The 21053-nt window shown below is 27.4% G+C and overlaps 2 protein-coding genes across 3 annotated transcripts in view; one reads left to right on the top strand and one right to left on the bottom strand.

Annotated features, from left to right (window-relative positions):
- Positions 1–12850, bottom strand: part of LOC114126971 (ras-related protein Rab-37) — a 30065-nt gene extending 17215 nt beyond the window's left edge. Inside the window, exons 1-5 of one of the 2 annotated variants that reach the window (XM_027991037.2) lie at positions 12649–12850; positions 12408–12555; positions 10808–11077; positions 7717–7932; positions 7319–7429 (exon numbers count right to left, since the gene is read on the bottom strand). In XM_027991037.2, coding sequence (XP_027846838.1) covers positions 7319–7429; positions 7717–7911 — 306 coding nt within the window. In that variant the 5' untranslated portion in view covers positions 7912–7932; positions 10808–11077; positions 12408–12555; positions 12649–12850. Of the gene's footprint in view, positions 1–7318; positions 7430–7716; positions 7933–9175; positions 9394–10807; positions 11078–12407; positions 12556–12648 lie in introns of those variants that run through there. The other variant, XM_027991036.2, reaches the window with a different exon arrangement.
- Positions 12851–13235: 385 nt separating this feature from the next.
- LOC114126969 (chromobox protein homolog 2) lies at positions 13236–20107 on the top strand. The gene is made up of 6 exons (XM_027991033.2): positions 13236–13837; positions 16235–16278; positions 16347–16412; positions 16502–16559; positions 16631–16805; positions 17119–20107. Exons 1-6 carry the CDS (start codon positions 13784–13786, stop codon positions 17970–17972), a joined length of 1251 nt encoding a protein of 416 aa, XP_027846834.2. The 5' UTR covers positions 13236–13783; the 3' UTR covers positions 17973–20107.
- Positions 20108–21053: the final 946 nt, after the last annotated feature.

Genomic DNA, 21053 nt, shown 5'->3' with positions numbered 1-21053 from the left:
AATAGGTGGGTCCAAAAGTAGTACAATATATTATATATATACACAATTTCTCTACAGTCGGTAATTTAATAATTGGACTATAATAATTGCTGGAAACGCGTTTGCCAGCAGCATAATATTATTATTGTACGCGAGTAGACGGGTTTTTAGTTTTTTCTAAAAGGGTCTCACAGCGGCTCCCTTATAGTATTATTATACTTGCCGCCATCGCGTATTATTATATCCATATAATAACGTATTACATTATTACGCTCGTACCTGATGTGCAGTGTGCTGTGTTTGTGTGTAATAAATTATATATAAAGCATTTACGTGACAGACTTGAATAAAATGCTCATAGAATGACCGTTGCTATATTCTGCGATGTAAGTTTGGTGAAATTTTTTGAATGGTTATACCTACGTGTAAGTGTGTAACTACTAATTTATATCCCATAAGCAATAGAATCTAATAAAAATATAATCACCACTTATAATATAGTATTATAATATATAAATGTTCGACATTCGCTCAATACCGTTGTCGTCCAATATTATTAATATAATATAAATGGATTGAATGGATTTTAAAAGGATATTTTACCTACATCTGATATCTTTGTCAGCGACGTATACCCAGAATTTTGAAATGAGGGGGGAGATCAAAGAAGGACCGAATTAACACTATTATAGGTCCTAATAACCACTAATATGCAAAAAATATGTATAATCTATTCTATATACAATATATTCATATAATAATCTAAAGTTATTAATACGACACTACACAATTACAGTGGTGATGAAATTGTGAAAATAATATGTACCTACCTATACGACATATTTAATTGATAATTTTATAAAATTGAACTTAATTACAATTAATAATTAATAAGTATACAACAATTAAAGTAAATAGTTAATTGAGTTAATAATTTATCATAATTCACAATGTTTAATGATTAAAAAAAAAATCTGACCTTTTGAATATGTTTATTATATTATACTCTTAAGTATAAAATAAAAACAATCTTATTTTTATTTAATCTTATTAAATATGTCAATAATTTTTGTGAAATATATAGATGGCCGTGTGATATCTATAATACAATAGTATGAAATTTGAAATAGTTAATGTTCTATCTGGACATTTAGTGAACCACACTGACAGTACGTTGAAAGTCGTGAAGTTGTAAGAGCACGAATGCAATTTAATAAATAATAAGTATTAATAACTATTATGTATTATGAATATTGAATAATAACGATGTATATAAAATAAAAAATATAATTTTTTTTAACTTGACAGGGAGGAAGGGTTAACCCTTATCCTCCTCCCTGGCAATGCCAAGCTTAGGTCTCTTATTAATCCAAATAACACCTCAAATTTTGTAAATTTTAAAATGTTCGTAGGTTGCTTTACAATAATTAAAATGTCAAAAAAAGCTATCAAGGTACCCAACATAATATAATTATTTTTTAAATTCTATAATAAGTTATTTCACTCTAATATTAAAAATAACAGAGTAAAACGATTCTTCTTAACTGAATATGTTAAGTATCATATTATGTGTTAATAAAGCTAATATATTATACCTACGCTATCGAAAAATATCGATATTTCAAAAATTGAACTTTATCTTATTTGTAAGTTTGATGTAGGCTTATAATATCATATATTTTGCTAGATGTATTATATTATTATTATGGAAAATCACACATTGTATATTATACATTACTTTAAGAAATTTCAAGGGCTGGATGAATTTTTTTTTTTGGATTAACAACAATTTTTAATACTTGAGAATGTATAATATCATTATTACCTGTCGGCCCAATAAAAATTTAGGTATTAAAACATTAAAATTAGACTATATATACAATGTTTCACAACACTCCTGTCTCCTATATTTTGATCCTGTAATGCGCCAGCTCAAACTTACAATCATTTACTCACTGCACCTACACAGTAGTCCTTCAGGGTGGTTTATACTACTTTACTAACATGAAGATGCAATAAAATGTATAATTTATTTTTAAATAAAAATATCTAAATATTATTCAAAGTATAATGTGATTACGTGAATATGTTATTAATATATACGTATAAGAAAATTATTATAATAAAATTTACTTTTTGCGTAGTTTTAGTGCCAATATGATGCGAATTTTATGGACATTTTTATGTCAGAGTAATGAGTTTTGACTTTAGAACACTCAGTTTCTATTTAAATAGAATTCTATTTCATAGAACAAAATATATTTTTAAACTTCTCTTTATACCACTATATTTTTGGAGAAAAATCAATAATCATTCAACGAAGTGATGATGAAATTATAGGTAAGGGAGATTGGAGCTAGTTGTTACAAGGTTGTCTGATTATCTATTTACACTATATGAATCTATTTTTATAGTATTTACAGAAAGATTCAAAGATGTTATTAAATGTTGAGTTATATTAAATGATAAAATATGGTGTAAATATATATATATATATTTTATTATAATTTATAATAATATAACAAATGCAATATTTTCGGGAAAAATTGTGAAATAAATAACTCTAATAGTTGTATATCAAAAAAATACAATATTATACTGATGTAGCTAGGTTGAAAGTCCGTCTCCTCTTATAAAATCGTTTTTGTATATAAAGATATATCATTGAATTCAAATTTAACATACCTATAACAGTAACCCACTCGACACTTAATGTATAGAAAAGCGGTATCCACTTGCCTACCTTTTTTTTAGTATGTTCTCAAGACGATTATTTGAATAATGTAAAAATGAACTTTAAAAAAATGTATTCAATTCCTTTCTAATATGATATATTACAAATATAAACTTATTATTATGTAAAAACAGCTGATTTGTATGTTATATACTTTAATCTACAATAGGTACAGTAAAAGATAATGACAAAGTTTTGTTAGACTAAAATACAAATATTTTTTATGTTAACTTAATTTTGTTTTTATCCTACTTTTGATCCACTTAATTTATATTTTTGTCATTTTTTTTCAATTTCAATCAGTACGTGCCGAGTTTATTAATGTAAATAGACTTTTTTCTGTTTTGATTAAATATTCATAATAGTATTCGGAATACGAACTCAATTACTTATATTTTCAAATAATACCTATAATACTTAGAATATTAATTTCAAATACCCAAAACGCTGAATAGGATATACATAGAGGTGGGTAATATAAAATTAATAGAAATTCGTCTTGCACTCTTGCATTGATAACTAAAGCATAAGTTACTTTACTCGTATATTAACTATATTAAACATTATATTACTATACATTCGAATGCAATCAGAAACAATAAAACTTATATAAAGATTCTAAGGACATCGACTTACTACTGTGGTTTTAAGGCTTTTTAACTTTTTTATTTAGATATTTTCTTATGTATTATTATAGTAATACAAATAAAAATGTACAAAAAATTAACGATTAATGATTTTGATTATTTTGAACATTTATTGAATAAAGTAATCTATACCAGTAGAGTAAGCGACCTTTTATAAGTGTCAATTCTTAATACCCACTGCTACATTTAAATTTAAATAAATCTATAAATTATCTTAAATTTAAAAAAAAACTGTAAACATTGCTCCGCTGCATGACTGTATAGACATGCAATAGAAGTCGAGTGTTAAATACTAAATAGGTACTTGAAAAATATGAATTAGATGAAAAAATAAAATTTTATTTTAGAATAAAATTCTGAAGTACTGCAATGTACCAAAAACTGACCTTCATCGCCTTCCAATGCCCAATTTTTTTCATCATTCCGTCAATAGTGTAATACTCCAATCTGCTAGACTAGACACATTGCAGTACACGGCATGTGTAGCTATGTTTCACTGTTTTCTCAAAGGTTTATTTTAATACCAAAATTCTTATAAATATCACAGCATTATCCCTTAAGTTACTAAGTTTCATTAAAAGAACCACTTGTGAATTCGATTTTTCTAATTCTTCAAAGCATTATAGTGTGCACTGCTTGTTGTACCAAAATTAGAATATGGAACTTCAAACGGCTACTAATAGGAACAAACTAAAACGTATTTAATTAACATTTTTATTTTTTGCCAGCTTTAGGTAAGTGCAATTTATAGCCCGCCTCATGATTAGATAGTCTATACTCTATAGTACAACAAAATCTTATAATTTAGCATTTATAGCAGCAGAAGGTAGATATGGTCTCAAAATTTCATTTTTTCAAAAAATCATCTCTGCAGGTTCTATTGATTTTTTCTCTCGTTAATTTTAATGTAGGTACTAAGGTACCAACCCGCAGCACGTGTACTCTAAAAATCATAGCACTATTCTATTTCTATTTCTTCATTCGGCTATTTATTTAGGAAAGAGGATTTTCGTTAATACCATGGATCTTATACTACCAAAGGGAGGTCCTAGATTTTATTTAGTATAAATCTGTTAGTATATAGTATTTCAACATATTAATTTTAATATCAACCAATTTTGTACCTTATTTAACTGTTGGGCGTAACGCGTAAGTCTGTATTTTAATAATAAATAAATAATTCATTGCAAATATAAAACGAATGTGAACGGAAATAGTTATTAGCCTATAATTTTAAGGGTATTTTATATAATTATAATACCTTTATATATTGCTATTTATAATACTTATATTTATCTATTAGTTAAATAACTAATGATATGATATCAGAACTAATCGTAATTCGTAGTATGATACAGTAATTGTTATAATTTATTATTTTTACTATCATTTTATAAAATATTATTAGCTGTTAAATTAACTATTATTAGTCAATGCCAGTGTGTACTTACCATAGAACGGTGTGAATAGATTTGTGTATAGTTAGTTTAAAATTAGTTAAAATATTTTGAAAATGAATTGTGTTAAAAAAAAAATCAAGCCATAATGTAGTAGGTACGTTTCTGGGATTAAAATGTACAATAAAACAACAAAAATCATTTACCTATATATTGTGTGAACATCTGCAATATCATCAACATTTTAATTTCAACTACTCATATCTATTTTATGTGGCATATTATAGTATTAGACTATAATTTATTTAAATTAAAAAAACTTTTTAGGAATTTTGCATTCAATATTTTAAACTTTCTTACTCACAAATAAAAATTGTGTCATATATAAATTGAAAAAAATATTAAAATAAAGTCGACAATTTCAAATGTCAATTAATAGCACAAAAAGAGTTAACAATATTTTTAAATTATTTCATGTCTAAGTAATTCTAATATAAATATTTGTAAAAATTGAAGTCTCTACAGTTATTTACCTACAATACTACAATACAAAAATTGATAACATATACAACACAAATAGGTACTAAGATTTCTAGAAAAATAACACTGGGCCACTAATGATAAATTATTTGTTATTATTGAATAATTATGAAATAATAAAAATTTAAAAATTAATTTTTAATTTTATTTATATAATACACATACAATATATTTAGGACCTACTTAACGGTGAATAACATTCTTTAAATTTTGTTTATTGAATTTATTAATTTTAAATTAGTTTATGAAGATAATATAGTTTGACAATGATTAAAATTATTTTTATTTGTGTCATTAAAAAGATTTAATGCAGGGCTAAAATTTAACACAGATTTTTACTACTCTAAAAATGTTAGTATTCTTTTAAAAAATGGTGTAAAACAAAAACAGAATCATTGACTTGTTGTTTATTATTTATTTTAGAAAAATACTTGTAAATAGCTTAAAAAAACTAATAAACAAAATAGTGAGCTTTGTTTCTTTTGTGTTTTATAGTTGTAACCCGATTCATATTTACCATGTGTTTTGTATTTTTGTATCTATCAAAATGCAAACTGTTAATAGCTGTGAGGTTTTTTATTTTAAGTTCATCGCCATGTTTTTCATTACAATTAAAATTTTTTTTGTATTATTAAATAATTATATTAGTATACTTCGATGTTTTGAAAAATATATAATAATATATCTAGGTAATTGGTATATAAAACTAAGAATAACTCTTTTAAATTATTACAGAAGTAATCTTTGGCGGTAGACTATTTATTAGAAATACATAACAAATAACAATATGATTAAAAGAAAACTAAATTAAAAAGTTCGAATTTAGTTAAAAATATTCAACGTTGTTATCTGTACCATAATATACCACAATATGATGTAATCATAAAAAAGAAACAAAAACCCGTCAATAGGTAAGCGCTTTTTTGTGCAGAAAGTGTCGAGTGTAATTTGTTATAGACTAAGCACTGTAATGGATGTGTGAAATCTAAATTCAATGAGAAATCATTATACACGATAAAAAACGATTTTGAGTGAATACGGTTTTACGTTTTGGTAACCTAAATTTCTAATCAATTAATAATAATATTAAAATGTTAACAAATTGTTGTACATTTCTCCCTATTCTTTAAACAATTCTGAAAATTTTTATCTTTAACCACATAAAACACTTTTTAGATTTAATTTGATATCAGAAACTTTGAAGCTGATGATCGGAATTTTTTTTATTAATTTTCTTCAGACACAAAAATAAGAGAATACTCATAATTGTATAAAATTATATATTCTTGGCTCAGAATTTAAAATATAACACAATAGAAAATAAATTAAATTAAAATAAAACTATATTTTAACCTATCTCAAAACTGGGATGGAAAATTATGTTTAGAATAATTTGGAATTATAAATTCAATGACATATAAAATACATATAATTTTATATTTTATTTTTTTAATTAGAATATACCCATAAAAACTTAAACCTCAATTAATATGTATAACTACCCAAAATGTTTCCTTTATTCAGAAGAAATATTTACTACATGCAACTAGTAGCCAGTATCACCCTTGCTTCCAAGTATAAAATTTGAATACAAAAATCATAAACATTTATACTTAACAGTTTAACAATAATTTACCTACCCCTTAAAAATATATATATAATGATAAATAATGATTAAAATAACAATAATTTTATAATGTTATTGGCGTGAATTTTTAGTATGTTAATAAATAGGTAGACACTTACAATAATTACTAAATTTAATTTTATAACTAGAATAAATTATATAGGTATATCAAGTCATATTGTATGTTTAAAACAACAAACTTTAATACAAAAATATACAATACAAATAATTGAATACAGCGGTAATATTATATGCATTGTAATGTGCGAAGACGTGGGTATTATAAGTTACAACTACTTATATTAATATAAAATTTGATACATAAATTAAGGTTATTTATTTAAAATTTAAATATCTTATAACTTAATAATTTAATAATATTTATTGTACTCACTGTAAAACCTATACCAACGGTAGCAGAAAAGTTGCCAGTCTGAAATTTTCCAGTGTCAAATTTCACCAATAGTGATGTTTTCCCTACTCCGCTGTCACCTAGTAAAATAGTCTGAAATTTCATTATTAATTAGTAAAATTATTTAAAATTTGAAACAAGTATATATATTTTGCACACATAAATTAATGCAGTTTATAACGAGTAATTACAACATATTTTTCAACCTAAATTTCAGTTTTAATTTAATTCCAATGTAAGTAGTACTTATACATTTCATTAAAAAATTATTACTTTACAAAAATTTATAATTTCCCTAATTTATTTAATTTTAATATTTAATTACGATTAAGAAATTTAGAAATATACAGCATAGTTTTTAAATAAAAATATTTTTTCACCTTGTGTACAATTTTTAAAGATGGATCCGAAGGCTTTCTTATGGTACTTGGGGGTTTATAATCCTTGTACCCAGTCGTCGAAGGCCTTTTGTCATAATTCGGGTCTATGGAAGATAAATTGTTGGTGTTTTGGTTAATTTCAGCCTCTTCGATGCTTTCGAATACGTCATCACTTATGTTGTCATGTAGTGACATCGCTAACACCGGTGTTTTTATCTAAAATATAATGTAATTTTAGTGAGTTATAACTTATAGATCAAATTAAATATAAATAGAAACAAATTATACATAATTTAGCGATATATATATATATATATATATATATATTAGTAGTTCATAAATATACTAATGTCTATATATATTAACATTTATTTAAATAGTGAGGTAAAAAAATCGGATTTAGAATTTGTTAATAAATTATAAATGTTGTCTCTACAACCAATACAGTATATTGTATATAGGTTGTAATTTAGTATTTAATACCTGTTTTCATAAAATTGTCATACAATTTGATTTACTATTATCTATTAGTCCCGAGTGTAAAATTAAATACATTTTAAATTTCCAATCAATAAATATCAAGTATTTTATTTTAACCTTCAGAATTTATTATACATAATTATGGTCGAGTTCAGTAGTTTTAAGTTTTAATTATATTTTTGGTAAAATTCACCTACATATTGTATAAGTATAATGATGTAATATGAAACTTTTTTTTATTTATTTTAATTGTTTCAACAAATTTTTCATTTTTATAATGGGATTTGAAAATTGAAACTTTATAAACGACAAACATATATAAAATTATAAAATGCAATTAAATATTAGTAGTGCTTTAGCACGTAAGATATGCCTACGTGTTATGAATTATACATCTGGTACCTATCTAGTATCTAAAAAGTATAAACGTTTATATTACAGGTACCTACATATTTTTAAATAAACTTTACATTTTAATATTTTATTGTTTATTAACTGAATATGAAATATTAAATTATTACATTCATCTCTACTATGTTATTTGTTATTTTGTTGTACATAGTAAATTTGTTGTAAACATTTTACTTCCAATTACCTACTTATAATAATGTATGGTGCACTCAAAGCGCAAACTAATAAATTACAACTTTTTAAATATAACGATTTAAGTAGATAGGTATATAAAAGGTAATAATTAATAAGAATCATACTACAACATGATATAAATGTATGAAAATGATTTAATGTTTGATTTAATTGTTTCATCTATATCGTAAAAATGAATGCTATAGAATATGCAAACTATATTCATACTTACTTAGCAACATTTTTAAAGTAAATAAAAATAATTATGAGTTAATTAGTGATATTATGTATTTATAATTTTATGTTACCCATTTATACTTAACATCTGGCTTAGAATAATTGTAAATAAGCTTCAGTTTATATAGATTAAATGTATCATATTATCATAACTTACCTTTTTCATCATTAAATTTGTTTGCGTTGTAGATAATTATCAAGCTTTTAAAGTAGAATTGCAATAATTGTTGTGTTTTGGTCGTCGTAAAGGAGGGTAAAAACATAATTTACGAAACATATTTTTCAGGTTGTAGCTGATGTTGTCTATAAAAACACTTGTTGTGTTATGAAGAATTTCGAAGAGAAAATATAAAACTGGGGTGAAACAATCAATTTTGGGAGTTTCCCAAACACAGTAGCGCATGCTCTGTTACCTTTTGACCCTTTATATAAGCAACTATTGATACAGATACACTTATCATATCAGCGCTAAATACATTTGGGTCTAATATCTTAATATTTAATAGATTTTATGTAATTTATATCGGTAAAAGTTTTACACCACATAAATAATTTATAATTAAATAACCATCCATAATAATAATTATTATACTTTCAAAGCATACTAAATAATTAACTTAAAACTGACAAACTCAGCAGTCAATATTACAGTTATTTTAGTAAAGTACATATTATTTTTATTTAAATTCTTTAAGACTTTAAGATGTTAATGCTTTATTTACCTATATTATTGTTTTTTCTTTGCATTATCATTTATCATTATTTAATTAATATTTTCTTTAGTATATAATGAGAGTACTTAGTGAAATTTTATCAATCAAAAATGAAGTTTAATAAATTTTTAATTATATGTATCTATTGAATTTATAAAAAAAAATTGGAAGTTATTATTACTATACACATTGTATTAATGAGATAAATAAATAATATTATTTAAATCATAATTTATGGAATTATAATTTATATCGTTATAGTATAATTTTTAGTTTTGTTTACATAATATTAATACTACTTAGCTATTATGTGCATTAGCAAATTATTTTTAATAAAATAACAAAAATAATATACCTAACAGAAAAAGCTTAACATAATAATTAATATTTCTTTTAAGAGACATTTGCATTTTTATGTGCATCGTGCATTTCATTCTAATTACATATTTTTACGTAGTTTTTCATGATGCTTATTTAAGGAAAATGTATTATTATATTTATACGTTTTAAATGCTTTGGAAAACAATCCTTATAAATCTCTGTTGATAATGGTTGGCTGCGGTATAACATCAATAAAAAAACCATCGATTATTCTTCAACTTCGTTTCTTATTTTTTAGATGTAATGGAAAAAGTGTAATTCGGTCAATTGAAAAATTTACAACGTGGTCAGTCAGTTCTCAGCTTTTTCTACATAATTAATTATTGCTACTCCCGTGTGCAAATTATAAGGAATATTAGTGAATTACCCTTGTTAAATAAAAATAAATAAATAGTAGCGAGATTAGAATAGGTAATAAATGAGTTGGGGCTTATGCATGTATAATATTGTATATAGTGTAAAAAACAAAAGGCATTTAATGTTTTATAAAATAACAATTATAGGTAGGTACCTATAAGATTATATATATATAATATATACCTATATATACTTTATATAAATTATAATTGCTCTGCATAGTGCTGGTTCGTGTGCTGACTGCTGAGTACAACCTTAAATTATATTATTGTTATCGCCACTCACCCCTTATTCACTACATATCTTTGGTCTCAAGACCATTTTTTTAATGTTCTTACATCATTTATTCATGTTATTATTTTACGGACGTCCTGCTGACCGACGCCACCGCATCAGTTGGTGGTGAAATTTCATTGGGTGTCCGTCCGGCCGCCTCGACAACAGTTGATTAGACACCGGGCAGAGCGGCAGATGTTCCGGCACGTGAACAGCTTGCGTTTTGTCTAGCCGCGCCGGTACGGCTGCCTTCGGCCCGGACGCTGTTCACACCAGTCGTGGCGTCGAAAGAACCATATAATAATGTTATATAAACCGTGGGTGGTTGGTCCCTATAATTCAATATTATCACCAATATCACCACACGTACAATAATAATAGTATCTACTTATATCGATATAATATCATATTCTAATTACACACTATTTTACCATACTACGACCTATGTTGTTAATCATCTAGAATGATATAATATGCATTATTATGCGATTTTCCCTGTACAATATTATGATGAATAACGGCAGCACCCGATTGTCGTAGAGCGCAAAACAGTCGTTAAAATTAAATCCGGTTTGGTTTGCGCATTTAATACGCCAAAATTGTTGAGGGGTGGTGGGATGGATATATATAAGAGGGGAGCCCACGAGCACAATGGTAAAATGTCTTACTATTGTCGTACACTCGTCGTACCCATATTATATATATAAATATATTATTATTATAATATGTAGGTAGGTACCTCTGCAGAATAACGCGCGTGTGCAAGTACTCCCTTATTAGGTACTGTTGCTGCAGTGTTTAGAACGTGCCCTTCTAGACGGATTGGTAACGACGACGGCGGTGGTGGTAGGTGCCTTCTGCAGTGCCTACCTAAATTATTAACCTACGGAAAGGAAGATGATAACTCATGCACGCGCGCACGCTCCGAGCGTTTCATCTGTCGTTTTCAGCCCTTACCAATTGACGACCCTTCACCACCACCGACCGTCTTAACTAACCGGTACCGGAGGGAAGAAGGTTTATAATATTATTATTATGCGTGTGTACGTGCATTGTATTATTGAATTGTATGAGCGCCGAAAAACTAAGACACGTCTGCAGCTGCCCTCGTTACAGACTTGTTGTACGCCACGAGGCTTGCTGCAGCAATCGACGATGCGCGCGTGTATACCTTTGGCCGAGTGCAACTAGTAGTATCGATAGTGCAACAGCCAAACTACTATGCCTAGTGCACTAATTTATAATATATTATACAAATTATGATGCATACCAGCAAATATACTTATATGTATTCGGTTAGGTACCTAATCTAACCTGACAACGTTACCTAGATCGACATGGGCACAACTTTACTGAGTACTGACTATGGGATGTATTATTTCAAATTACGCGGGTTTTAGTCCTAAGAGATTAAAGCTCATAATAAGACCCAAAGCCACACAATATTTTAACGGGCATATATACCAACTGTAGTTATAGGGAGTACTGTGAAATCAGTTTAAAATAGGTCAGTACTCAGTCAACAATCTACATCCTTCTTGTTTAAAAAAGTAGAACTTAAAATGTTTTTATTCTACAGTAAGCACTAAGCACATTTGACATTTTTATGATTATACACACTAATCTTAATCAATAATTTCAATAATTTAATGTTTATAGTACCTATATTATAATAGCTATAGATGACTTTTTAGTTCACTGAATTTATTTTGTGATATCGTGGACTTTCTGTACGTTTTATTTCTTCTAACACAACTTACAAGAAGAAGAATCAATGCTATTTTAAATTGCCGTGTGTATCATTGTAATTCTGTAAAAATTGAAATATTTAAAATAAACGTTATTACTACTTACATCTAAAACACAAATATGTAAGTTTACTATAAATTATAATAATATATACCATATCATTCTATACTATCTCAATGTAATGTAATAATGTGTGAAGTTTTTTATTATTCCACACATTGAACTCGTGACGTGAAAAAGTATTTTTTTGCAAGGACTCGGTTTAAATTCGAAGTAGGGGCTAATCCCCCCCTCGTTAAACCAATATCGGGACGCAGTAACAATAATATAATATTAAGTAGGTACAACATTATATATAAAAGTATATTGCCGGCGCCGCGACGGGCGTGTTGCAAAAACCAGTTTGTGTCCGGATTCGCGCGAATATCCGTCGCGATCTCCTTGGCACCGTCCGTCCACCCGTCTCCTCGCCGGCCAACCGATAGATATGCGACGACACAGAAAACATATTAGAAACAGCACCGCCCAAAACGGTCGACGACTACGTCAGTCGTGATCCATCCGATCACCGTCGGCGTAACGCTTATAACGCAAATGCGAACGTTTCAGTGTTTCACCTACGGAGCATCGATATAAAATATAATATCGCGTGAACAGACGCATCTCTCGCGCAGTGTAAATAACCGACCGTAAGGCATAGAAATACAGTAGTCAGCAACACTGCTATTGCTGCTATCGTTGCCGACTTGCTGTGCGCGTTGAAAAACATATTTTTTATTTTCTTTTCCGGTTTCGAAACGTGGTGGCCGCGGCACACACCGGATACGGTTGGTCACACCGCATTTTACGTTGTGATTCGCGTGCGTGTGTGTGCGACGTAAATATTTGTTGTGTTTACATGTTATTACTTATTATTATTTTTCGTGTCGAAACAGAATAATTGCTATGAACCGTCCGCCGTGTACGGTATTTCGCCGTCCGTGAACACCGTTTAATTGTTATTTATTTAATCTCATGAGTGTACACATGTAGATTTTTTTTTTAATTTTAAAATTTCGTTTTTATTTTTATTTTTTTTTTTATGATTGTTGCTGAACTTAACTTTGCCGCCGCTGTGACCGTTGCCTATCGTCAGGAGGAGGACGTCCGTCAACTTTGCCGTCACTGCCACCACCGCCGTCGTCGTTTACCGTTTATCGCGTCCGTTGTCGTCGCCGCCGCGCGTATCCGTCGTTCCACGTAATTTTTGCTGTTTCCTGATTAAGTCGTGTGCACTATAATCTTCACCAATGGGCGACCGAGTGTACGCGGCTGAAAAGCTCATGAAGAAGCGTGTCAGGAAGGTAAGTGTCGTCTTTCATCTACGCGGGAGACATGTCTGGAGATCGCGACCTACCTAGCATCAACTTTTGATAACGACTTGCGCGCCTTTTTTGTACACTAACTTTTTTTCGAACTTCTATACCTACTGCACTGGTCAACTTCCCTGGTCATGATTCAACCATCATCCATGTCCTATGAATTTTAGGTAACCCATTTGTGTGTCATTGGGTCATATCAGTGCTGTTTTAACCCGTTTTAGGTATACCTTTTATATGCCATACTGCCATAGCATTTATCCATTGTTGACTTGTCTAGGATTGTTTTGTTGTAAGAGTTAACTGGGTCGGATACCAAAATTGTAAGGGGTCCTTATAAAATGAGTATAAAATACTTAAGTCTGTAACTGTACTTTAGTAATATTTTGCTAGTGACCATTGTGTTTAGTATTCTAAGTTCTGTTATTTTTCATGACTTGATATTGTACTTGTGTACAGATAAAACTGGTTTAAATTATACCCATCTAATGTTATCTATTTTAGAAAGTAAACCCTGATAATTTGTTTAGTGAATAATTGACCAATTTTGAATTTGATCCTTACTAATATATTTCTAATCATAATTCTGAAAATGTTAAGTATCATCTAGGTATTAACTAAAAACACATATCATTGAGTCCCAGAGGAAAAACCTTGGAAATACCGACTAACAATTGAGTTTCTCTTATTGGTATTGACTTTAAATATTCTAATAAAAACAACATTTTCCTTCTCATTTACTTATGTGCTTATTACAATATAGCATATAATTTTAATTAGGTAGATAAGTAGCTTCCTACCTATTTTAAAAGTTTTGTTTTTAACAATTTTTTAATTTTACTTTTAGCTATTTAAATTTAGTTTATCTAGTTGTAAATATTTTTGTATAATAAAATGTGTATATTAATGTACCTAAATTGTTATAAAAGTCTGGGTCATCTTACATGTATTATTATTAAACTTGAGACTCAAATAATTCATACTATGATAAAACTTGGGACTCAACTAGGTAGCATGCATTATTATAAAACTTGGGACTCAACTATCATATATTATGATAAAACTGAGGAATCAACTAGCATAATAATTATTATAAAACTTGGGACTCAATTAGCATATATTATTATAAAACTCGGGACTCAACTAACACATATTATGATAAAACTTGGGAATCAACTAGCATAATTATTATAAAACTTGGGACTCAATTCAGACAAACAATTATAAAACCCTAAACTCAACTCACATAATTTTAAAATAATGTTTTTTGGGGCAAACTTTTTCAACTCCAAGTTGCTATACAGCTAGCAAATATGAAGGCTTGTAATATTGTTGATTTTGAAAGAACTCATAATGTTTCGGTTCATTATGCCAATATTGTATAAATTGTAGATATTTACTTTTCAATGTTCCTTTCATTTTATAAATGAAAGAAAATGTCTGTTAATACTTAAAAATTCATAGAATTTTCTCCTTTAAATTTGTATTTAATTTTTAACTTCCTTTAATAACACTAATTTATATTAGATTTTGTATCATTAGCTTAATATTTAGTAGGTAATACTTATTTTAAATGGAATACACTGTTTTTGATAAAACAGCATGTGTTTGATATCATTTATTTTAATTATAATTTTATTTATATTTAGATTAATTGAATCAACCTATTATGAAACTTTTTCGTATTATGTAAGTTTTTTTACTATGGGTAATTCTCTTTTAAGCGAGTTAGGTATAAACATTTTTGAACTGCATTGTTTTATATACTTAAAACTGGATAAAAAATGTATTATCGTTTTGATAATCATTAAAATTCTATAACCTATCATAAAAAAAGTTGTTACCATTAAGTTTTATAATAGATCGATTCACTCCAATATTAAAGCTAAAAAAGTTAAAACACAAACTACTGAGCATAGATTTACTATGTTACATACTTGTATGACAGAGACAATAAATATGGTTTTAACAACCTCTTAACTTTGTCAAATTATACTAAACGAAAACAAATATAACTTAACTTATACCTCCATCAACCTCAGCTTACTATGCAAAATCTATGAACATTCACCCTAATCAAGCCTTTCAGTCATCACCTTAAGATTTATCACATGAGCTTTGTGGTACACAATGAATGCAGCCTTCTATAACAACTTACATTTAAAAGAATAAACAAACTTGCAATAATGTACCATAAAAGATTTTAATTTTAACTAATCGACCATTCTAACCCTTTCATTAAAAATATATCTTTAAAATTATCTTTATTTGGAAATTAGAATATAACTTAAATTAAATGTATAATTAAGTAGGTTGGTACCTAAATGAAATTGTGTCAGTGTTGTTATTGTCATTTTTATTAATTATTTTTTATTTTTTTAGGGCAGAGTTGAATATCATGTAAAATGGAAAGGATGGGGACCTAAGTATGTTTTATAAATATAAAATTATTTAATTTTGATAGTGATACTAATTCCATTTTAAATATATTTAGGCACAATACTTGGGAACCCGAAGAAAACATTATTGACACCAGACTTATTGATATTTTTGAGCAAAGGTATTTTTTATCATTTATCTATAATTCTATGAAAGTACTTTTGATTCTTTAAAATGCATATACTTATTATTTATATATTTTATTTTTAGTCAAACACGTACAGATAATAATTCTCATAAACGAGGTCCTAAAAGAAAAACACAAAATGTAAGTTATTAAAAAAAAAAAAAGATTTTGATTATAATGCATGTATTTACCTATACTTTGGCAAATTCTAGGCACACATTGAAACACCAACTACAGAACCTACCCGAAGTGACTATGAAGATGAAAATGCAGATGGTGATGTACCTGATTATAACAGCCAAGACGAAGCTGAAGTGTGTCCAGAGTCTACAAATGGTGCACCTTTATTGCCCAGACATGATGATGACACTGAAGAAGATAAAACAAGTAATTTTTATTTGTCCTTATTATACTTTTATAATATACATATTAAAGTATTTGTTTATAATATTTTAATTTAGGATTTAGTTCATAATTAATGAAACAATGAATTATTTTATAAAAATGTTTAACACTTAAAATATATTTTTTTCAAATCCTATTATGTACTTTTGTTTACTGTAGCTAAAATATCAAAAACGGTATGGTTCAGATGTACTTTAATAAAAAATAAAATTTTTATTAATTACATAATATACCAAAAGTATTTTTGTTTGTTCAAAAACAGATTTATTATTATTATTATTATTATTATTTATAGTTGATGATGATTCATTGGCAGAAATGCCAAAGTTAAATGCAGCTGTAAAAGTTGAATTGAAAGAAGAAAAGATAAGCGAAGAAAAGAAGACACCAATCATAGAAGTTAATGATACACGAGAAGAAGAAAAGTTATCTCCAGTGGTGAAACCTGCACCTTCACTTCTAGTACCATCTACACCGAAACAATCTTCCAAATCACCTCCACCTTTACCTAAACCTCAAAAAGTTAAACGTAAAGCAGAGGTTTTGTCTAAAGAATCTGGTAAAGTTGGTGTAACTATAACTACCAGTCCTCCCGTGACAGATTCTAAAGTGCCCAAATTACAATCTCCCACCAATATTCAAAACACAAATAGTTTTCCTTCAGTAGTACCTACTCAAGATGGTGGAAGAACTCCTAAAAGAAAAACGTCAGAACATGCGGTTCCTGCAGTTTTAACAAATCAAATTTCCCCAGCACCTGAAAATCAACATTTAACCCTGACGGCTATTCTTCAAAGTACTCCAGCAAGTGTAAAATCAAGAGACACTTTAGCTGCAGCAGCGCCCATCAGTTCCCGGACATCTGGTGAACCAGCTAGGCCGCAGGAGGATGCTGCAACTGCTGTAACTCAAGGGGCTGGGGGTCAACATCAGGTACTTGATACAGCATCCGTTGCTGAAACTCCCACTCAGCGTTTACAGTACAAGACGATACTTGCAAACCCAGGTCCTGAGTATTGGCTTGCACGTAATCCAGTTGTAGATAATGTTTTTATTACTGATGTTACAGTTAATTTGAACACTGTGACAATTAGAGAATGTAAAACAGAAAAAGGATTTTTTAAGTCTAGTGTTGAAACTAGAATTTAATGAAATTTATGTTAAATTTTTATTTAAATAATAATCCTATGGTGTTAGATATAATATGGTAGGAGCAATATTTTTTTTTATGGCTAATAAATAGATAGTTATTACAGTTATTAGTAAAATATAAATATATTTTTAAAACTATTTATATATATATATATATATACAGGGTGATTGATGAAGCTGTGTTTCAAGCACTGAATAATATATACATTTTGAAAAAATGAGAGGTTATATGCTTAGATGATTTTTTAAGCTGTGTTATCATCTCATAATATGAGATTATCTTTAATTTTGTAATTTAAGTGATTCAAATATTTTGTATTTTGCTCATTCAATGTTTTGACATGAAGTTTATTGCAAATATTTTCTCATGTAAACATTTTTGTACTTCTACAATTAAATGTTTTTTATCATTAATTGTTCTTGACAGAATTTATAGGTCTTCCATTTGGACAACCAAAATCTATATCAGTGATTTATTCAAGCCTATACGTCACCCTGTATTGTAAGTATAGAAAATTCTTCAAATTGATTTTTGTGAGCTATATAGCTAAACAGATTCACATTTCAAGTTTTTTCCCTAATAGTATTAATATCTTTCAATCAAATCTTGTTACAATATTTTTACCAAATAATGCATTGAATGTTTATTTTATATTTAAATGAGCAATTAAGATCGGACTTATGTGCTTAAAAATAAGTACAAACATGCCCAATATTCTTCCCTAATATATTCTAAGAGTCAATTTAAAAAACAGTATTTATAGATTACCTAATAATAATTAATATTATAATGAACCACTTGATTTTATAATAATGGATTATGCGATTATTTAATATTATGTACGTCATATTTTTTAAGTTTTTATTTAATTATTGTGTATTAACTCAACATATATGTTATTGATTTCCTCTAATAGTGAGTTCACAGAAACAATTTTATCAACCCAAATGATCTCTAGTTTGTCATGAATTTTGTTTTATATACATACTATAATATATTTACTGGTAGCAAAAAAAAAAATATATATTCCAAGCTTAATTTAAAGTGTAAACAGCTATAAGAATTGTTGAAAATCCAAGTTAAATAAATATTATAGTCTAAATTGTTCTTCTAAAATGGTATAGGGGTATGAAATGTATTTCCAATAATCTGAAAACTAAAAAAAAAAAATTAGGAATGAATAAAACTTATAAATTAAAAAAAAAAAAAAAAAATTAAAATTAATTTCTTGTAAATTATATTTTCTTCTAGTTTAATATTTATAATTATTTATAAGTGTTATTTGTTGTTTAAACTATGTTTCTCTTCATTGCTTTTCCTCTTTACACTTATTAATTTATTATTTTACCCAACATTTTTTTAACATTATTATTTATATTATTTTTATTATGATTATGATTGCACATTAATTTCACTATGATTTTTAGCACCCGATATTCATAAAAAAAAAAAAAAACAAAGTAGTTTTTTATTTGGTTTAGGGATTGTGCCGTACTATTACTTTGTTAATTTTTTTTTTTTTATTGTTTCATGGAAGATGCGGTACACTTCCTTAACAAATTAATAGTAAATTAAGTTCTAACATACAACAGTTAATTCATAATTATTGTGTTTATTTGATTATTTTAGTTAAGTTTTAAATAACAATTTACGTAACTGTATCACTGGTTGCTTTACGTAGATTTTATTAAAAATTAAATATATGCTTTGTTTCGTTTAAGTTTTCACATGGAAAAAAATATTGTGTCCAACTATCTTTTATCATCATATGTAAGGCATATTGTGGTTTGTTTTAAACCTAAATTTTTATTTGTTCGATTTCTTAACTATTATTGACTGTATACAAAATTCCCATAAAAACCAAAACTAAAGCATTATAATGATGTTCTCTATTTTATACCCATCTCTAGTCATGGCCGGTCTTTTCTAATCGAAATGAATGTATTGTTTTTTTTTTCTATGAAAATGTAACGTTTTATTGTTATTAATTATTGTGAATTTTGATGCAAAAGTATTAATTACAGGACACGATATTATAAGTGGCATATTTTTGTGTTGCAATATTTACATTGTAGGAGTTTTACTATAGTTATATGTGCCTTTGTAATAAATGTCGAGGATGTTTAAATAATTTTTTGGTTTTCTTTTTTTTTATTATTATTATTAACATCTTTGGTTCTTATGAATAAATGGAATAACAATAGAATGTCAAAAGTTTGACAATAATGTCAAAATATTCTCATTTGTGTTCAAGGTATAAAAAAAATGTACAGGTTGAAAACATTTTTATATTTAAAATAGAATACATAATATTTTTTAATGATTTTTGGTTTTATTTGTATGATTATTAAAATATTAAAAGTTAGGTAAATTTTATGAAAAAACTATTCAGATATTGATGTTATAATACATGCTTAAATGTATTAACCGGGGTATGGTGTAGCTCAGTGGATGCACTAATTGTCTAATATTGCTAATGTTAAGTGAGTGTTTCAATTGCTAATCACCAGATGGGTGATCACCTGAGAATTTTAGCAACATACACATTGTTATCTACTTATCAGAATCAAACAGTAAAAATGGTGACTTAACATCAGCAATGCAAAATTCATACTCAACTATGCTTATTTTCTGTTATTATTTTTATTGGTGTAGCATGTAATACCTATGTGCACAAGCTATATAGCCTATATAACACTTGTTAATGCTGAGAAATACTGGTTATTTTGAGATTAAATTTGTTTTTAATAAAAAAATACTTAAATGACATTTTTTTATGCACTGGAGCCCCCAAAGTTCCAAGATCTTATACATAGCAACATAGATGAGAGAGAAGAAACTTATTGAAAGATTGACTTGGTTATATCGAGAGACTGTGTAATAAAAACTGAGGAAGTAATACAGATGGTCAATGTTTATATCTTGATATTGAAGAGTGTGATATTTGTGACCTGATTCAAGGTCTATCAATTTGCGTATAGGTGGATTTTTGCACAGTTGCCCCAGTTATCCCAGATAGAGGCAGCATAGAATACTAATGGTCGTAGAATTTGCATGCAAAGAAAGAGGATGCAATT

This window comes from Aphis gossypii, chromosome 2 (genome assembly GCF_020184175.1).
Source record: "Aphis gossypii isolate Hap1 chromosome 2, ASM2018417v2, whole genome shotgun sequence".
Classification (NCBI taxonomy): domain Eukaryota; kingdom Metazoa; phylum Arthropoda; class Insecta; order Hemiptera; family Aphididae; genus Aphis; species Aphis gossypii.
Note: the sequence above shows the minus strand (reverse complement) of the source record. Positions and strands in the feature narration are given on the sequence as shown.